The sequence below is a fragment of the Trachypithecus francoisi genome, unplaced genomic scaffold (assembly GCF_009764315.1).
Source record: "Trachypithecus francoisi isolate TF-2019V2 unplaced genomic scaffold, Tfra_2.0 Lachesis_group15, whole genome shotgun sequence".
NCBI lineage: Eukaryota > Metazoa > Chordata > Mammalia > Primates > Cercopithecidae > Trachypithecus > Trachypithecus francoisi.
The window spans coordinates 74,259,523-74,276,490 of NW_022681460.1; the positions used below are offsets into that span (position 1 = coordinate 74,259,523).

At 37.2% G+C, this 16,968-nt stretch overlaps 1 protein-coding gene across 1 annotated transcript in view; it reads right to left on the reverse strand.

Annotated features, from left to right (window-relative positions):
• Positions 1-2,336: 2,336 nt before the first annotated feature.
• VTA1 (vesicle trafficking 1) overlaps positions 2,337-16,968 on the reverse strand; it is an 81,897-nt gene continuing 67,265 nt past the window's right edge. Inside the window, exon 8 of the mRNA XM_033235284.1 lies at positions 2,337-4,642. Within this exon, the coding sequence (XP_033091175.1) occupies positions 4,497-4,642 (146 nt within the window). The 3' untranslated portion in view covers positions 2,337-4,496. The remainder of the gene's footprint in view (positions 4,643-16,968) is intronic.

Here is a 16,968-nt window from a genome sequence, read left to right on the forward strand (position 1 = left end):
CCACTCCAGACCCTGTTTGCCTGGGTATCAGCAGCAGAGGCTGCAGAAGATAGAATATTGCTGAACAGCGAGTGTACCTGTCTGATTCTTACTTTGGAAGCTTCCTCTCAGGGGTGTACTCCATCGTGTGAGGTGTGGGGTGTCGGTCTGCCCCTAGTGGGGGATGTCTTCCAGTTAGGCTACTCAGGGGTAAGGGACCCACTTGAGCAGGCAGTCTGTCCCTTCTCAGATCTCAACCTCCATGTTGGGAGATCCCCTGCTCTCTTCAAAGCTGTCAAACAGTTGTTTGCGTCTGCAGAGGTTTCTGCTGCTTTTTTTTTGTTGTTGTTGTTGTTGGATGTCTTAACTTTTCTACTGATGAAGCTTTGTTTATGGGCCAAAGTAGAAGATCTGATCCAAATATTCCAAAATGAGTCAAGTTAAAGAAAAAAAAAAAAAAAAAGAAAAAAGAAAGAAAGAAATGGATGAAGAGAGGAAGCAGTGCTGATAACCAAAACCCATCAACTCCATTAGCTATTATTCTTTGAGAGTTGAAAATATTTGTACAATGCTGCTATTAGTGCGTTTCTTTAGAAAAGACAGCATATAACCTTTTAATGTATACATAGAATTCTCACATTTCTAGAATTACAAGTCATATATAAATTCTACAAACATCTGAGGATATTAATTTTCAAGCCCATAACTGGAGTCTTTTTCTTGGTGTAGTCCTGATGTCAGTAAACTTCCTTGGCCATGTGAACCATGGGAACTATTCTTGGCTTGCGGCTTCATTCAGCAGTGATTTGGTGAGATATCTGTGGCCATCATTGTCAACAGAACCTTATTTTTTCTTCTCCCTCTGCCGCATTGACAAAACACTGTTATCAATTTCACTTGGAATGGTCACAACAACTTGGAAACATTGCACTTCAATCTAAGTGTGAGAGGAATTCCACAACTTTCCCTACTGCAGTACGTGATTACTTATTCCTTGCAGGCATTCAGGTGAATCTGGAGTCAACCTTTACTCTTTCTTTTATGTTCATACCTCATATCCAGTTTACAGAAATCCTGTGTCTCTACTTAAAAAAGAGGCTGCCAGAAACCAATCCCATTTTATTTCCCCCAAGGCTACTCCTGGACTAAGACATCGTAACATCTCACCTTGATTATTGTAATTTTTTTTTTCTGAGAAGGGGTCTCGCTCTATCGTCCAGGCTGGAGTGCAGTGGCGCCATCTCTGTTCACTGCAACCTCCGCCTCCTGGGTTCAAGCGATTCTTCTGCCTCAGCCTCTTGAGTAGCTGGGATTACAGGTGCATGCCATGGTAGGCTAATATATATGATTTTTATATACATACATTTATATATTAATAAATATATATATTCACATATATTTACTAGAGACAGGGTTTCCCCATGTTGGCCATGCTGGTCTCAAACTCCTGCCCTCAGGTGATTCACCTGCCTCGGCTCCCAAAGTGCTAGGATTGCAGGTGCTAACCACCGCTCCGGTCCTATTGTTAATACTCTTTTAACTGGTCTCCCAGCCTCCTTGCTTACTTACCACCTTCCTTATGGTCTATTCTCAACATAGGAGCCAATATGATTATTTCAAAAGTCAAGTCACATCAGGCTACGCTTCTGCTGAAAACCTTTCCATATAGCTCCCGGTCAAGTCCCTAACAAAAAAGCTGTATGATCCTAAGCTTTTAGCTCCCTCACCAGCTTTTCTCCCACTTCTACCCTCAGACCTGATTTCTGTCTTACCTGTTGGGAATGCTATTCCTCTATGTATGTATCTGCCTAACTACTCTTTTCCTTCTTTGCTCAAATGTTACCTCGGGGAGGTCTACGCTGGCTATCCTATTGAAATATGCATATGTCTGTACACACCTAAACATCTCCTATCCTGTCCTCAATGTTTTCTCCATAGCATTTATCACTATTTAATACAGAAGTTCCCATAGTGTGGTCCCCAGAACTTTAAAGTTCCCAAGTGATGCTGATGCCGGTCATCCAGACACCACACCTTTGAGAACCAGTTTCAGGAGAATCTGTTCTCAGACTTGCAACATTTCTAATTTGGGTAGAACTACACCACTCAAATTTTAGGGACCACCTTAAGTGTCTCTTAAAACTCAGAAGGCTGGGACCCATCCCTAGAGTTTCTGATTGGGTAGGACATGTGGGGCCCAAGATTTGTATTTCCAATCACACTCAGAGAGCCACTGATGAAATGTACTGTATATTTTATTATCTATTTCCTGCCTTTTAGAATGTTAAACTCTGTGACGGAGGGACTTTTTTTTTCCCTGCTGTTTCTGCTTGCAAAGAACAATACCAGGCACATAGTAGCTATTCAGTAAATATATATTGAAGGAATAAATGAAAATTGCTCATCCTATTGTTACATCAGAACACATCTCCTAATTTTACTGTAACATTTTATAGGAAAAAATACAAATACAAAGTTAACAAACATTGTATAGTTCAATCCCCTCATGCAAGAAGGCATTTTTAAGCACTGGGCCACATAGACAACTGGGATTTCCTGATACTTGGGAAATAAATTATTAACAATTTACATTACTAGAGCATTACTATTGACACTAAACATTTATGAAATGCTACCAAGGTGCTAAGCACTTCGGGTACTGTATCTCTTTTAATTCTCTTAACTATTGAGATGGCTAGTGCTGTCATTTCCATTTTACAGAGAAGGGCTCTGTCACACCATGCAGCCCACTATCAGTGAACTCCATAGTTTCTATTTCGTCTCCTTCCCTTCATATGCTCTCCCAACTGGGAACCAAAAGGTACGGTATGAAATAGGAGGTGATAGGTTTACTTTTTAGTGTCCAGACATACCAAGGTTTAAATTAAAATTTGCTGAACATCGTATAACACTAAAGATCATCCTGGCGATCTAGTAACGTTCTGAAGAGCACTGGATTTCTAGATGCAAATGTGCAACCCTACAAATGTTCATACATCTTGTAAAAGATAGGGAAATGTTTTTTAGGAGGCATGTTTTTTGGGGATATTTTTGTGATAATTTAGAATAGTCAGTCTGAATATTTATTCTACCAAACCTTGTACAATAGTATTACATTTATGCAGAAAATAATGGATATAAATGATTGAGTTAGTGATGCGTTTTTTCCCAAACAGGCCATTAGACTAGGTGTCTTTTTCTTAGAGGGCCAAACAGTAAATGTTTTCGGACTTGCAAGCCATACAACTCTGCAGTTGTGGAAGCAACCACAGACAAAACATAAATGAATGAGTATAGGCTTGTTTCAAAGAAACTTTATTTACATTAACAGGTAGCCAATCCATGAGCCAAAGCTTGCTCACCCTTGTGTTTAAAGATTTCCATCTAAGTAGCATGAATAAAATGGACCAGATAAATTTCAGGTAACTTTGTCAAATTTATCATTAAAAACAACAACAACAACAAAAACTGTCTCTTCCTATAGAAACACCCATATTCCTATAAATAAAAATGACTTTTAAAAAAGACAATTCTAGCAGGCAAATAAAAACAGACATTTGTCTTTGTAGTAAGTTGAATTAGCTAAATGAATCCTTGTATTTTTCACACAGTACAAATGCAGGTGGTACACAGTAAGTTCGTAATTCCCCACAAAACTTACAAACTTAACAAATGGGAATCTAAACATAATATTCTGAATCATCCATAGCTATCCACTGTGTGGAATCCATTCTACAGCAGCAGAGGAGTACCTTAATTTAAAGCACCAAGTTTCCAGGCAAGTATCTTCTTTTCATTCTCTAATACATGCAGTCAAACTGCCTATGAAGCAAATACCAATTCATCTTATGCTTTAATAGATAAGGTAAAGCAGTTGGGAAATCAACATTATTCTTAAGTCTGAAAGTGATTCTACCTCTTTACCTTATCATATTTTCTCCCATGAAATATTAAACTTTTAATGGAGTTATATTTAACATAAGAATTAAAAAAAAATTGAACTGAATGTCTTTTCAGATTAATCCAGCAGTTTAGAATGTTCATATTTGTTTTATGTCTTGAGGGAAACAAAAACATAATTTCTAATTTAGAATATTCTGGCAATCTTTATTAAAAGTTACATTTATAATTTTATAGCAAAGTAATATCATCTGTTTGTCCAAACATTACAGATTTAAAAAAATTCCCCTAATGTATGTAAATACAAAGGTTATTCCCAGTATACATTTTATAGAGGTGTGTTTTCATTTGTTGAAGCAGGGTTCAATGGGAATTTTTAGGGTCTTGCTGACATCAGCCCTATATACTCAGAGATGACTGAATCTACTAAATGGACAATGAAAACTGGTTGAGGCTGCTGATGAATGCTTCAATAAAAATCTGATACACACAGATTTCATTGTCATATTAAACGAAACCAAGTCTTCCTTAAAACTGTGATCCTGATAGGCTGAAGATAGAGTAATGGACTGTTAGTTCCTCATGCCAAAAATACATGGGTCTGTTATACAAAGGCTTCATTCTCTGCCCGTCGTCAGTAACTTGAGCGCCTTTTGTAGATTCTGTACAGCAGTGCTTACATCTTCATACTGCAGAGCACTGCCAGCATATTTGCAGTACTTCTGAGCTCTAGCAAAGTCCTCTGGGGTTAGACGAATATCCCCTAGAAGAAAAAAAAAAATCAAGATATTTATAAGAATATAAAAAGTGTTCTGTAAGGTTGGGCAAATGCTTATGTTTAAGATTAAAAAATATATTTAAGGCTATGTAAAAACCGTAGTTTTAGTCAATCTCATAAGAACTTTGATACATTTTCTTCATTCTTTTCAATTGTATTTTTATTACTAATATAAACCATAGACACACCAATATGTAATATCTTAGATGAATAAGATTTTCCTTCAAGAAGCAATAAGGACAAACAAGGATAGTAGCTTTGGTGTCTATGCTAGAATCACTTAGCCTTTCTCTTCATGGAACAATACACACAGACTAAACCAATCCAACCCTCATTTGAGCTGGACTATAAATATACCCTTCAATAAAAAAAAAGTGAATAACAAACTTTATGTAAAGAAAATCAGGTTGCTTAGCTTATTTTAAGCATGAAAATATTTTACATTTTTGTGCCATCTATGTAAAAATCTCTTAAGATTTCTTAAATTTTATATCACTGAAATATGCAATTAAACATGTAAACAACCATTACATATTATTTCTCTAAAATTTATTCTTAGCAAGTTTTCTAGTTATACATATGATTAATATGTAGGGCCCAACTAAACAATTTCAGTAACAAAAATTAAAAACATTTCATTTAATCTAAGACACAAATTTCCTTGAATATATATTTCTAAAGACAAAATAAAAAATGGACATTATATCTTGTCTTTTGAAATAACCACCATTTTCTTTGGAAATTTTTATGAGAATTCTACGGAGTACTAATCAGAAGGCTGGGAGGCATAGAATATAACAAGCAGATAACATATTTCAATTCTGTTTGAAATAAGTGCAAGACTGTACTGATAAATAGAATGACTTCATTTAGTTGCTTTTAATTTTGCCGTATGCATATATTTTATGCTGTGTGTGTGTATACACACACACAGCATTTCAAAGATTTCAAAGTAGGTAGCAACTCCAGGCAAGCTGATACAATATTCTGATCCAAGTTATTGCTTTATAAAATTTTCAAAAAAGAGTACTGAAACAATATATGCTACCGTTTCCAGCACAGTGCCAGGCATCTGTAGGTACTCAGCAACTTCACTGCATGAATATGAAAAAGTTATATTTTAAATTATTTAGTCTATTTTAAAACTAAGTTCATATAGAATTAAACATTAATTGCAGATTTTAAAATACACATATATTTACTAGCGTAGGGTACCATAGTAAGTCTTCAAATATTTGTTGAACTAGTAGTATTTAAGATTACATAAAATTTGGCCTTCACTGTTGTGAATCAGGGATTACCGATTCCAATTTTAATAGAGGTTACTGCCTTGGTGTTTGTTGCCCATTAAACGTAAACATCAGCTATCCTGCAGTTCTGTTTACAATTTAGTCAGGTATGCTCCAGTTCATATTTCTGATCTTGAAAAATACCTACCAGATTCTTTAATGGTTTTTCAAAATATATTTACCCTACATATGCTGTCTAGGTGAGAAAACATCGTTGAAAATTGAGTTTACTTTAATGCTACATTTTGTGCTTTAAGTCTCTCCTGTCTCAGGGCACTCTTTTAAATATACAGACCATCCATCCAGAATTTACTGGACGTGCTGAAAGAAGGCCGTAATGGTCAGATTAATGTTATTTCTACAGCATTGGCTTTAGCACTGTTTGGCTGAGGTATCACTTATTAATAAGGTAAAATGGCAAGATCTCTGTTACTATTTTTGTTTTATAAACTTATCTACTAAGGATTATTTTAAAACACAAATATTGTATTTTTGTGAAATAATTTCAATATTTATAAAATGTGAATGGAAATATATTATCAGAAAAATATAATTATAAAATATATAAAGTTTACAGACATGCATAACTAATTATATAACTCATATATAAAATACAAGAACTAAATAACCAGTGTATAGATTTAGATCCAAAATGTAATTTATAGACAGATATTAGATTTATTTTCAACAATGAAAAATATAAGCTAAATAACCATGTTACTTGCTATTTTGTAACACATAGGCTCTCCTTTATTTTAAAAATATAGTAGTCTACAATTCATTAATAAAATATGAATTAAATTCTTAAACTAAGTAAAAATAAAATGTCACCTAATTACGAGTCTTTAAAATTAGCATTTAAAAACTCAACAAACAAAAAATATATAAGGGTAAACACATTTCAGAAAGAGAACAAGTGTTAAATTTCAGTTTATCTGATTTTATACTCAAAATGGTCAATATAAGCTTAATGCACCAAAATAAAAGCTGTTTTTCTATCATTAACATTTACTAGAGGCCATAATCAGAACCACAGTATGTGCAAGTGGACCTTAAAGATGTTTCAAAGATTAGAGGGGTTGCCTAATATATCTCTCTTCTGAAATTTTAGCTTATAAGTTCCAGATGAGTTGCAGACAGGACCATCTATATATAAGAGGGCTTCATCTCTTCAGAGGTCAGGACAAGATCAGGCAGAAGAGAGCTAGAACTATCAGTTAAATTCTCTACTACAGTGGCAAAGAGAGCCTGGGTCAGCACTGGATCAAAGATAACATTACTTGGTGTGAAGAGAAAACATTGCGTGCCCAGTTGACATAAGCATCCATTTCCAAGGTTGATATATCTAACGTCATAAGAGAGGATAGAACACTTGTAAATAATCTCCAAAATGAGTCTTCAGAGGCTCTTTCCAATTTTACTAGAGAGTTCTAGAAATTCTTATGTCAAAGGCCTTGGATGATCTCATTCTGGTATACTCTATTATCCTTTGACTTGGATGGAATGCACAGGACACAGACAGAACCTTCATACATACAGGCATTGCTAAAAGATGTCACTTAACAATTTCAACGACAGTAGTAACACATACAGGCAGAATTTCATTATGTCAAGGGCTGTGCTAAATACTATTCAGATATTATATCACTTAATGCTCAAAAACCTTTTTTTTTTTTTTTTTGAGACAGAGTTTCGCTCTGTCACCCAGGCTGAAGTGCAGTGGTGCAATCTCGTCTCACTGCAAGCTCCACCTCCTGGGTTCACCCCATTCTCCTGCCTCAGTCTCCCGAGTAGCTGGGACTACAGGCGCCCACCACCATACCTGGCTAATGATTTTTGTATTTTTTTTTAGTAGAGACGAGGTTTCACCGTGTTAGCCAGGATGGTCTCGATCTCCTGTCCTTTTGATCTGCCCGCCTCGGCCTCCCAAAGTGCTGGGATTACAGGTGTGAGCCACCACGCCCAGCCAATGCTCAAAAAACTTTATGAGGTAAGTTGTCATTCACACTCTCATACTATTCAGAGATGTAAAAGTAAAAAAAGTAAACACTGTGCTTCAAATACCCACCTATTGCAATCCCACTCTCCAGAGTCAGCCACAAATTCATTACAATATATTTAATATCCATTAATATCACACATATATGCATTAAAAGGTGATTAAGTACTAAGCACTAACGAGAAATATGTAGCAGAAAAGGGATATAAGAAGTACTAGAAGCGGTGGTAATGGTAGTCACAGTGGTTATAAATGCACTATTTTTTAAAAAACACTTTATTTTTTAGAGCAGTTTTAAGTTCACAGAAAAGTTGGGAGAAAGGTACAGAGATTTCCCTTCTCTTCTCTTCCCCACCATGCATAGCTTCCTCCATTATTAAACTCCCCAACTTGAGTGGCACATTTGTCACAATTGATGAACCTGCATTGATCCATCAGTATTATCCAGAGTCCATGTTAGGGTTTACTCTTGATGTTTTGCATTCCATGAGTTTGGACAAATTTATAATGACATATATCTATTGTTATAGTGTGACATGGTTTGGATTTGTGTCCCCACTCAAATCTCCTTTTGAATAGGAGGAGAGGCCTGGTAGGAGGTGAATGGATCATGGGGGTGGATGTCTCCCTTGCTGTTCTTGTGACAGTGAGTTCTCATGAAATCTGATGGTTTAAAAGTGTGTGGCACCTCCCCCTTCATTCTCTTATTGCCGTGTGAAGAAGGTGCCTGCTTCCCCTTTGCCTTCCACATGACTGTAAGTTTCCTGAAACCTCCCAGTCATGCTTCCTGTGCAGCCTGTGGAACTGTGAGTCAATTAAATCTCTTTTCTTCATAAACTACCCAGTCTCAGGTACTTCTTTATAGCACTGTGAAAACAGACTGGTATAGAAAATCGGTACAGGGAGTGAGGCACTGCTATAAAGATACCTGAAAATGTAGAAGCAATGTTGGAACTGGGTAACAGGCAGAGGCTGGAACAGTGTGGAAGGCTCAGAAGAAGACAGGAAGATGTGGGGAAGTTTGAAACTTCCTAGAGACTTGTTGAATGATTTTGACCAAAATGCTGACAATGATATGGACAATGAAGTGCATCCAGCCTCAGGTGGTCTCAGATGGAGATGAGGAACTTATTGGGAACTGGAAGAAGGTCATTTTTGCCACGCTTTAGCCAAGAGGCTGGAGGCATTTTGCCCCTGCCCTAGAGATCTGTGGAACTTTGAAATTGAGAGAGATGATTTAGGGTATCTGGCAGAAGAAATTTCTAAGCAGCAAAGCATTCCAAGAGGTGACCTGGCTGTTTCTAAAAGTATACGCTCATATGCATGAACAAACAGATTATCTGAAACTAGAACTTATATTTAAAAAGCAGAGCATAAAAGTTTGGAAAACGTGCAGCCTGACCATGTGGTACAAAAGAAAAACCTATTTTCTGGGGCAAAATACAAGCCTATCACCCAAATGTGCATAAGTAAAGAGGGGCCAAATGTTAACAGCCAAGACAGTGGGGGAAAATGTCTCTAGGGCATTTCACAGACCATCATGGCAGACCCTGCCATCACAGGCTTGGAGACCTAGAAAGAAAAAAATGGTTTCATGAGCCAGATACAGGGCCAGCTGCTCTGTGCAGCCCTGGGACATGGCACCCCAGCTGGTCCAGCTCCAGCCATGGCTAAAAGGGGCCAAGGTGTGGCTTGGGCCATGGTTTTAGAGGGTATAAGCCCCAAACCTTGGTGGCATCCACATGGTGTTGGGCCTATAGGTGTGCAGAAGGTAAGAGCAGAGGTTTGAGAACCTTTGCCTAGATTTCAAAGAATGTATGGAAATGCCTGGATGTCCAGGCAAAAGTGTGCATCCCCACTGGGGCACTGCCTAGTGGAGCTGTGAGAAGAGGGCTACCATCCTCTAGACCCCAGAATGGTAGACCTACTGACAGCTTACATCATGCACCTGGAAAAGCCACAGACACTCAACACCAGCCTGTGAAAGCAGCCAAGGGGGCTGTACCCTGCAAAGCCACAGGGGTGGAGCTGCCCAAGGCCTTGGGAGCCCACCCCTTGCAATGGCATGACCTGGATGTGAGACATGGAGTCAAAGGAGATTATTTTGGAGCTTTACGATTGAATGACTGCCCTGGTCGGTTTCACACTTGCATGGTGCCTGCAGCCCCTTTGTTTTGGCCAATTTCTCCCATTAGGAATGGGAGCATTTACCCAATGCCTGCATCCTCACTGTATCTTGGAAGTAACTAACTTGCTTTTGATTTTACAGGCTCATAGGTGGAAAGGACTTACCTTGTCTCAGGTGAGAGTCTGGACTATAAACTTTTGAGTTAATGCTGAAACAAGTTAAGACTGGTGCACTATTGAGAAGAGATACTTGCATTTTGCAATATGAGAAGGGCATGAGATTTGGGAGGAGCTAGGAACAGAATGATATGATTTGGACTTGTGTCCCTGCCCAAACCTCATGTTGAACTGAAGGAGGGGCCTGGTGAGAGGTAACTGGATCATGGGGGTGGATGTCCCCCTTGCTGTTCTTGTGATAGTGAGGTCTCATGAGATCTGATGATTAAAAGTGTGTGGCACTTCCCCCTTCCCTGTCTCCTGCTGCCATGTGAGGAAGATGCCTGCTTCTCCTTCACCTTTCGCCATGATTTAAGTTTCCTGAGGCCTCCCAGTCATGCTTACTGTTAAGCCTGTGTAACTGTGAATCTTAAACCTCTATTCTTCATAAATTACTAGTCTCAGGTAGTTCTTTATAGCAATATGAGAACAGACTAATACACAGTGTAATGCAAAACAGATTCACTGCCCTAAAACTTCTCTGTGATCCACTCATTCATCCCTCCCTCTCCCCCTAACTCTTGACAACTACTGATCTTCTACCTCCTCTATTGTTTGCCTTTTTCAGAATGTCACATACTTGAAATTATACAGTATATAGCTTTTTAAAATTTCACTTTGTAATATACATTTAAGTTTCCTCCGTGTCTTTTCATAGCTTGATAGCTCATTTCCTTCTAGCACTGAATAATATCCCATTGTCTAGATGTACTGCAGTTTATTTATCCATTCACCTACGGCAAGATAATCTTGGTTCCATCCATGTTTCGGCAATTATAAACAGAGCTGCTATAAACCTTTGCTTGCAGGTTTTCATGTGAATATATGTTTTAAACTCATTCAGGTAAATACCAAGGACACAACTGCAGGATCCTAAAGTAAATATATTTAGTTATGTAAGAAACTGCCAAACTGTTAAAAGTGGCTGTTATCATTTTGCATTCCTACCTGCAATGAATGAGAGTTTCTGTGGTTCCACATCATCACCAGCATTTGGTGTTGTCAATGTTGTACATTTTGGCCATTCTAACAGGTGTGTAGTGGTATCTCATCGTTTTAATTTGCATTTTCCTGATGATATATGCGGTGAAGTATCTTCTCATATGTCTGCTTTCCATTTGTATATCCTCTTTGGTGAGGTGACTGTAAAGGCCTTTTGCTAATTTTAAAAGAGGGTTGCCTGTGTTATGTTTTTTAGGAGTTTTATGTATGTTTTGTTAACAGTCCTTAATCAGATAAGCCTTTTGCAATGTTTTCTCTCAGTCTGTGGCTTGTCTTTTCATTTTCTTGACAGCATCTTTAGAAGGGCAGAAAATTTTAATCTTAATGAAATCTGCCTTATCATTTCTTTCTTTTATGGATCATGCATTTAAAAAGTCTTTGCTCAGCCCAGGGTCATCTGGATTTTCTCTTTGCGATCTTTCAGAGGTTTTATAGTTTCGCATTTTACTTCTTAAACTTATTTTTATTAAGGTATTCATATATAATTTGCCATCTTTATAATTTCAAAGCATGCATTTCAGTGGTAATAAAAACACATATATTCTTTTTTTTCCATTTTCATCCTCCACGCCTTCCCCCTTTCCTTCCTGGCCTTTGGTAACCACCAATCTACTCTCTATTTTCATTAGATCCACCTTTCTTTGCTCCCACATGTGAGTGAGAACATATGATATGTGTCTTTCTGGGCTTGGCTTATTTTATTTAAAACGATGACCTCTAGTTCTATCTATGTTGCTGCAAATAATATAATTCTTTTATTTTTTTGGTTGAATAATATTCCATTGTGTATATATACCACATTTTCTTTATTCATTCATCCACTGATGGTCATTTAGGTTGATTCCATTTTTGGCTACTGTGAATAGTGCTACAATAAACATGAGAGTGTAGATTTCTTGCAGCATATTGATTTCCTTTCTTTTGGATTTTCCTTTGGAATTGTTGAATCATATGGTACTTCTATTTTTAGTTATTTGAGAAACCTCTGCACTGTTCTCTATGCCTGTCTTTTGGTATGAGCCATTTTAACTAGGGTAAAATGATACTGCAATGTGATTTTGATTTGTATTTCTCTGACGATTAGTGATGTTGAGCATTTTTTCATATACTTGACATTTCTTATATGAAATGTTAGATCTTTTGTCCATTTTTAAATTGAATTATTTGTTTTTTGCTATTGAGTTGTCTGAGCTTCTTCTATATTCTGGTTATTAATCCCTTGTCAGATAGATGGATTGTGAATATTTTCTCCCATTCCATGGGTTGTCTTTTCACTTTGTTGGTTTTTTCCTTTGCCATGCTGAAACATTTTAGCTGGATCTAATCCCATTTGGCCATTTCTGCTTTATTTGCCTATGCTTTTGAGGTCTTCCACAAAAAAAATCTTTGCATAGACCAATGTCCTGGAGTATTTCTCTAATGTTTTCTTGTATTAGTTTCACAGGTCTTAGATTTGAGGTTTCAGATGTAAGTCTTTAATCCATTTTGACTTGATTTTTGTGTATCATGAGAGATGGGGGTCTACTTCCATTCTTTTGCATATAGTTATCCAGTTTTCCCAGCATTATTTATTGAAAAGATCGTTCTTCCCCCATTGTAGGTTCTTGGCACCTTTGTCAAAAATGAGTTGGTTGTAAATGCATACATGTATATCAGTATTCTCTGTTCTGTTCCACTGTTCCCTGTGTATGGTTTTACGTCAGTACCATGTTGTTTTGGTTATCATAGCTTTGTAGTAAATTTTGAAATCAGACAGAGGGTGATGCCTTTAGCTCTGCTCTTTTTGCTCAGTTCTGCTTTTGCTATTCAGGGTCTTTTATCATTCTATATAAATCTTCGGGTTCTTATTTTTTGGTGAAATGTCATTCTGCGAAGAATGTCATTGGCATTTTGATAGGGATTGAACGGAATCTGTAGATTGCTTTGGGTAGCATTGTCATTTTAATAATATTAATTCTTCTAATCCATAAGCACGGAGTATCTTTACATTTTTTATGTGTCCACTTCTATTACATTCATCAGAATTTTATATAGTTTTTCTTACATAGATATCTCATCTCTGTAGTTAGATCAATTCCCAGGTATTTTATATTTTTTGTAGCTGTGGTAAATGGGATTGCTTTCTTAATTTGTTTTGCAGATTATCTGCTGTTGGTGTTTATAAATGCTACTGATTTTTGTATGCTGATTCTGTATCCTGTAACTTCACTAAATTTATCAGTTCCAACAGTTTTTTGGTGGAGTCTTTAGGTTTTTATAGGCATAAGATCATGTCATCTGTGAGCAAGGCTAATTTGTTTTCTTCCTTTTCAACTTGGATGAACTTTCTTTCTTTTGCCTAACTGCTCTATTCTCTATATTATAAAATTGCTCTATACTAATTTTATATTAGAGTATTAATTCTACCAGTGGATTTTATACCTTGAAATGTTTTCTTCTGCACATTAGTGTTTTCTTTCAGACTGAAGAACTCCTCTTAGCTTTTCTTGGAAGATGGGTCGGCTTTTGTGTTTAGGAGAGACTGTATCTCTCCTTCATATTTGAGTGACAATTTTGCTGGATACAATATTCTTAGATGATAGGTTTTTTTTGAAAATGTTGTTCCAATCCCTCCTGGCCTGTTGAGAAGGCTGTTGCCAGATGACTTGGAGCTCCTTTATATGCTATTTGCTTCTTACCTTTTGCTGTTTTAAGGACCTTCTCTTTGTCCTCGGCCTTTAGCATTTGATTACTACATGCCTTTAGGTAGTCTTATTTGGGGGTTGAATCTGTTCGGTGTTAAAAGACCTTCCTGTACCTGGATATTTATATCTTTCTCAAGTTTTGAAAAGTTTTCAGTTATTATTTCTTTGAATAAGCTTTCTACCTCTCGTTCAGCTCCCTCTTGAACATCAGTGGCTCTTAGATTTGGTATTCTGAGGTAGATATCTATATCTTGTAGCCAGTCCTTTTCATTCTCTTTTTTCCCTCCTCTGACTGTGTATTTTCAAATAGCTGGTCTTTGAGCTCACTGTTTTTTTTCCTCTGCTTAGTTCATTCTGCTGTTGAGAGCCTCAAAAGACTTTTCCAGTTTGGCAAATGTATTTATCAGTTCCAGTATTTTATTTTTTGTTTTTAAAAACTATTCCAATATCTGTCAAATTTCTTTATGGCTTTTCTGTATTATCTTAGAGGTCAATGAGTTTTCTTAAAATTGTTATTCTGAAGTCTTGGTCAGAGAGCTCACAAACTGCTGTTTTGTTAGGGTCAGTTTTGGGATTTTTTTTTTTTTTTTTTTGACGGAATCTCATTCTGCCACCCAGGCTGGAGAGTGCAGTGGGGCGATCTTGGCTCACTGCACTCTCCACTCCCCAAGTTCAAGTGATTCTCCTGCCTCACCCTCTCAAGTAGCTGGGATTATAGGCATGCATCACCACGCCTAGCTAATTTTTTTTGTTTGTATTTTCAGTAGAGAGACAGGGTTTCACCATGTTGGCCAGGCTGGTCTTGAACTCCTGACCTCAGGTAATCCGCCCACCTCAGCCTCCCAAAGTGCTGGGATTACAGGCTTGAGCCACCGTGCTCGGCCAGGATTTTTGCTTTGTCCTTTTGAGAAGGTCATGATTCCCTGTTTGCTGTTGTTTCTTGTGGGTCTTTCCCATGTCTTTGCACTGGAAGAATTATTTATTCCAGTTTTCTCTGTCCAGCTTGTTTTGGTTTTTATTGCATGTATTTGCTGACAAATCTTCACTGTTATGTCGCTACCTCCTTTTCAGCTCTAGGTGGCGCCGTACGCGCAGGTTTCCCTCAGTTCTAGTAAATGTTTGGAGCACTGAATTACACTGGCAGTGTGGGAAGGCAGACTAGGTAGGGGTTTGTGCTTACAGGACCTAGGAAATATACCTCCTGCAGCTTGGTACTGCTAAACAGCCACTCTGATTTGGTGTCTCCTTTGGCCAAGATGCAGAGTGAAGTCCCTGGGGCTGGGAATAATAGTCTCTGCTGGTCTTCAGTGATATTTTCCCTTCAGGCAGTCATGATGCTACCTGTGGGTTAAGGCAAGGACAGGTCTCCTGCCAAGGAACCCAAGAAGGTGGGGACGATGGTTGACCACTTCAGTTTTACTTCTTCCAGTGTAGAAATTATGAGGTGGCGGAGATTTTCTGTGTGGACATAAGGGCAGGGCAGAAGCATCAAGAAAGTGGAAGTCCGATTCTCCTACTGGAGTTTTTCCACTTCTCTGTGGCCCAGGAACTATTTCATCCTCATACTTGGGCTCTGGGTTGTTGCTGGTGTCGATCTCGGTGCTGTATATTTGTTTTTTTTTTTGTTTTCTGTTGGTGGGGAATGAAGTCAGTATGCTTCTACATTGCCATTTTGGAACCAGAAGTCCCTAGTTTTGGAGTTCAAATTTAGGCATCAGACTATGTTGAGTTAAATTTTGAGATGAGTGGAAGGTCTGTGTCTAGATTCACCCTTTTTTTGCTGTATGTGACTGTCCTGTTATTCCAGCACCATTTGTTGAAAAGAGTATCTTTTTTCAATGGTATTCCCTTTGCTCCTTTGCCAAAGATCATATGACTTTTTCTATATGGGTCTATTTTTTGGACTCTCTGTCTCACTGATCTATTTGTCTGTTCTTCCGCCAATACCATACTGTCTAATTTACTGCAGATTTATGTTTTGAAGTCTAGGTGGTGTCAGTCCTCCAACTTTGTTCTTCTCCTTCAATACTATGTTGACTATTCTGGGTCTTCTACCACCCCATATAAACTTTAGATAGCTGGAGTGCATATGCACCAAATAATTTGCTGGGATTTTGATGGGAACTGTCCATAATCTATAGATCAAGCTGGGAAGAACTAACATCTTGAGAATACAGAGTCTTCTTATGCATGATTATGAAATCTCCATTTATGTAATTCTTTGATTCTTTCATCAGCATTTTGTAGTTTTCCTCATATAGATCTTGTAATGGGTTTTGTTACATTTATACCTGAATATTTTTGGTGGAATGCTAATGTAAATGGTACTTTGTTTTCGATTGTTGTGTTTATGTAAACACAAACACAATGGCAGTGTATTTTAATTTGAAATCCCACTTGTTTTGTGCTATGTGGAAAGCAATTAATTTTTGCATATTAATCATGTATACAGCAATCCAGCTATAATTGCTTATCAGTTTTTTGCTTGATTCTTCCAGATTTTCTACAGACCATCATGTCATCTATGAACAAAAATAGTGTTATTTTTTCTTTCCCTATCTTTAGAGCGATAATATTTCTTTTTCCTTTCTTACTGCACTAGCTAGGACTTCCAGTATAATGTTAAAATGTCAGTGTTGATGTTTATATTTCATCCTGAATGAAGTACTCTATGTTTTGTCATAAGCCTGGTACCTTTTGAAGGAGAATGTTCTTTGTGTCTAAGTCAAATGAAATCCTTTTCTTTTTTATTCCATAATTCTATTACGGTTCAAAATCAAGGCATATTTTTGTTTGCTTCCAAATTAAGATTTCTTGTATAATATCAAAATTTTTCTTAGATGTTTTGTTTTTTTTTTTTTTTCTTACTGGTAGGATTCTACGGCTTCTTATCTATGTCTTTCATATTCTGAAGCTTCTATTCTATATATTACATGAAATTCATGTTACTTTTCTTAAAGGAGGGGAGTTCTCCAATTTCCTATTCTAATTTTG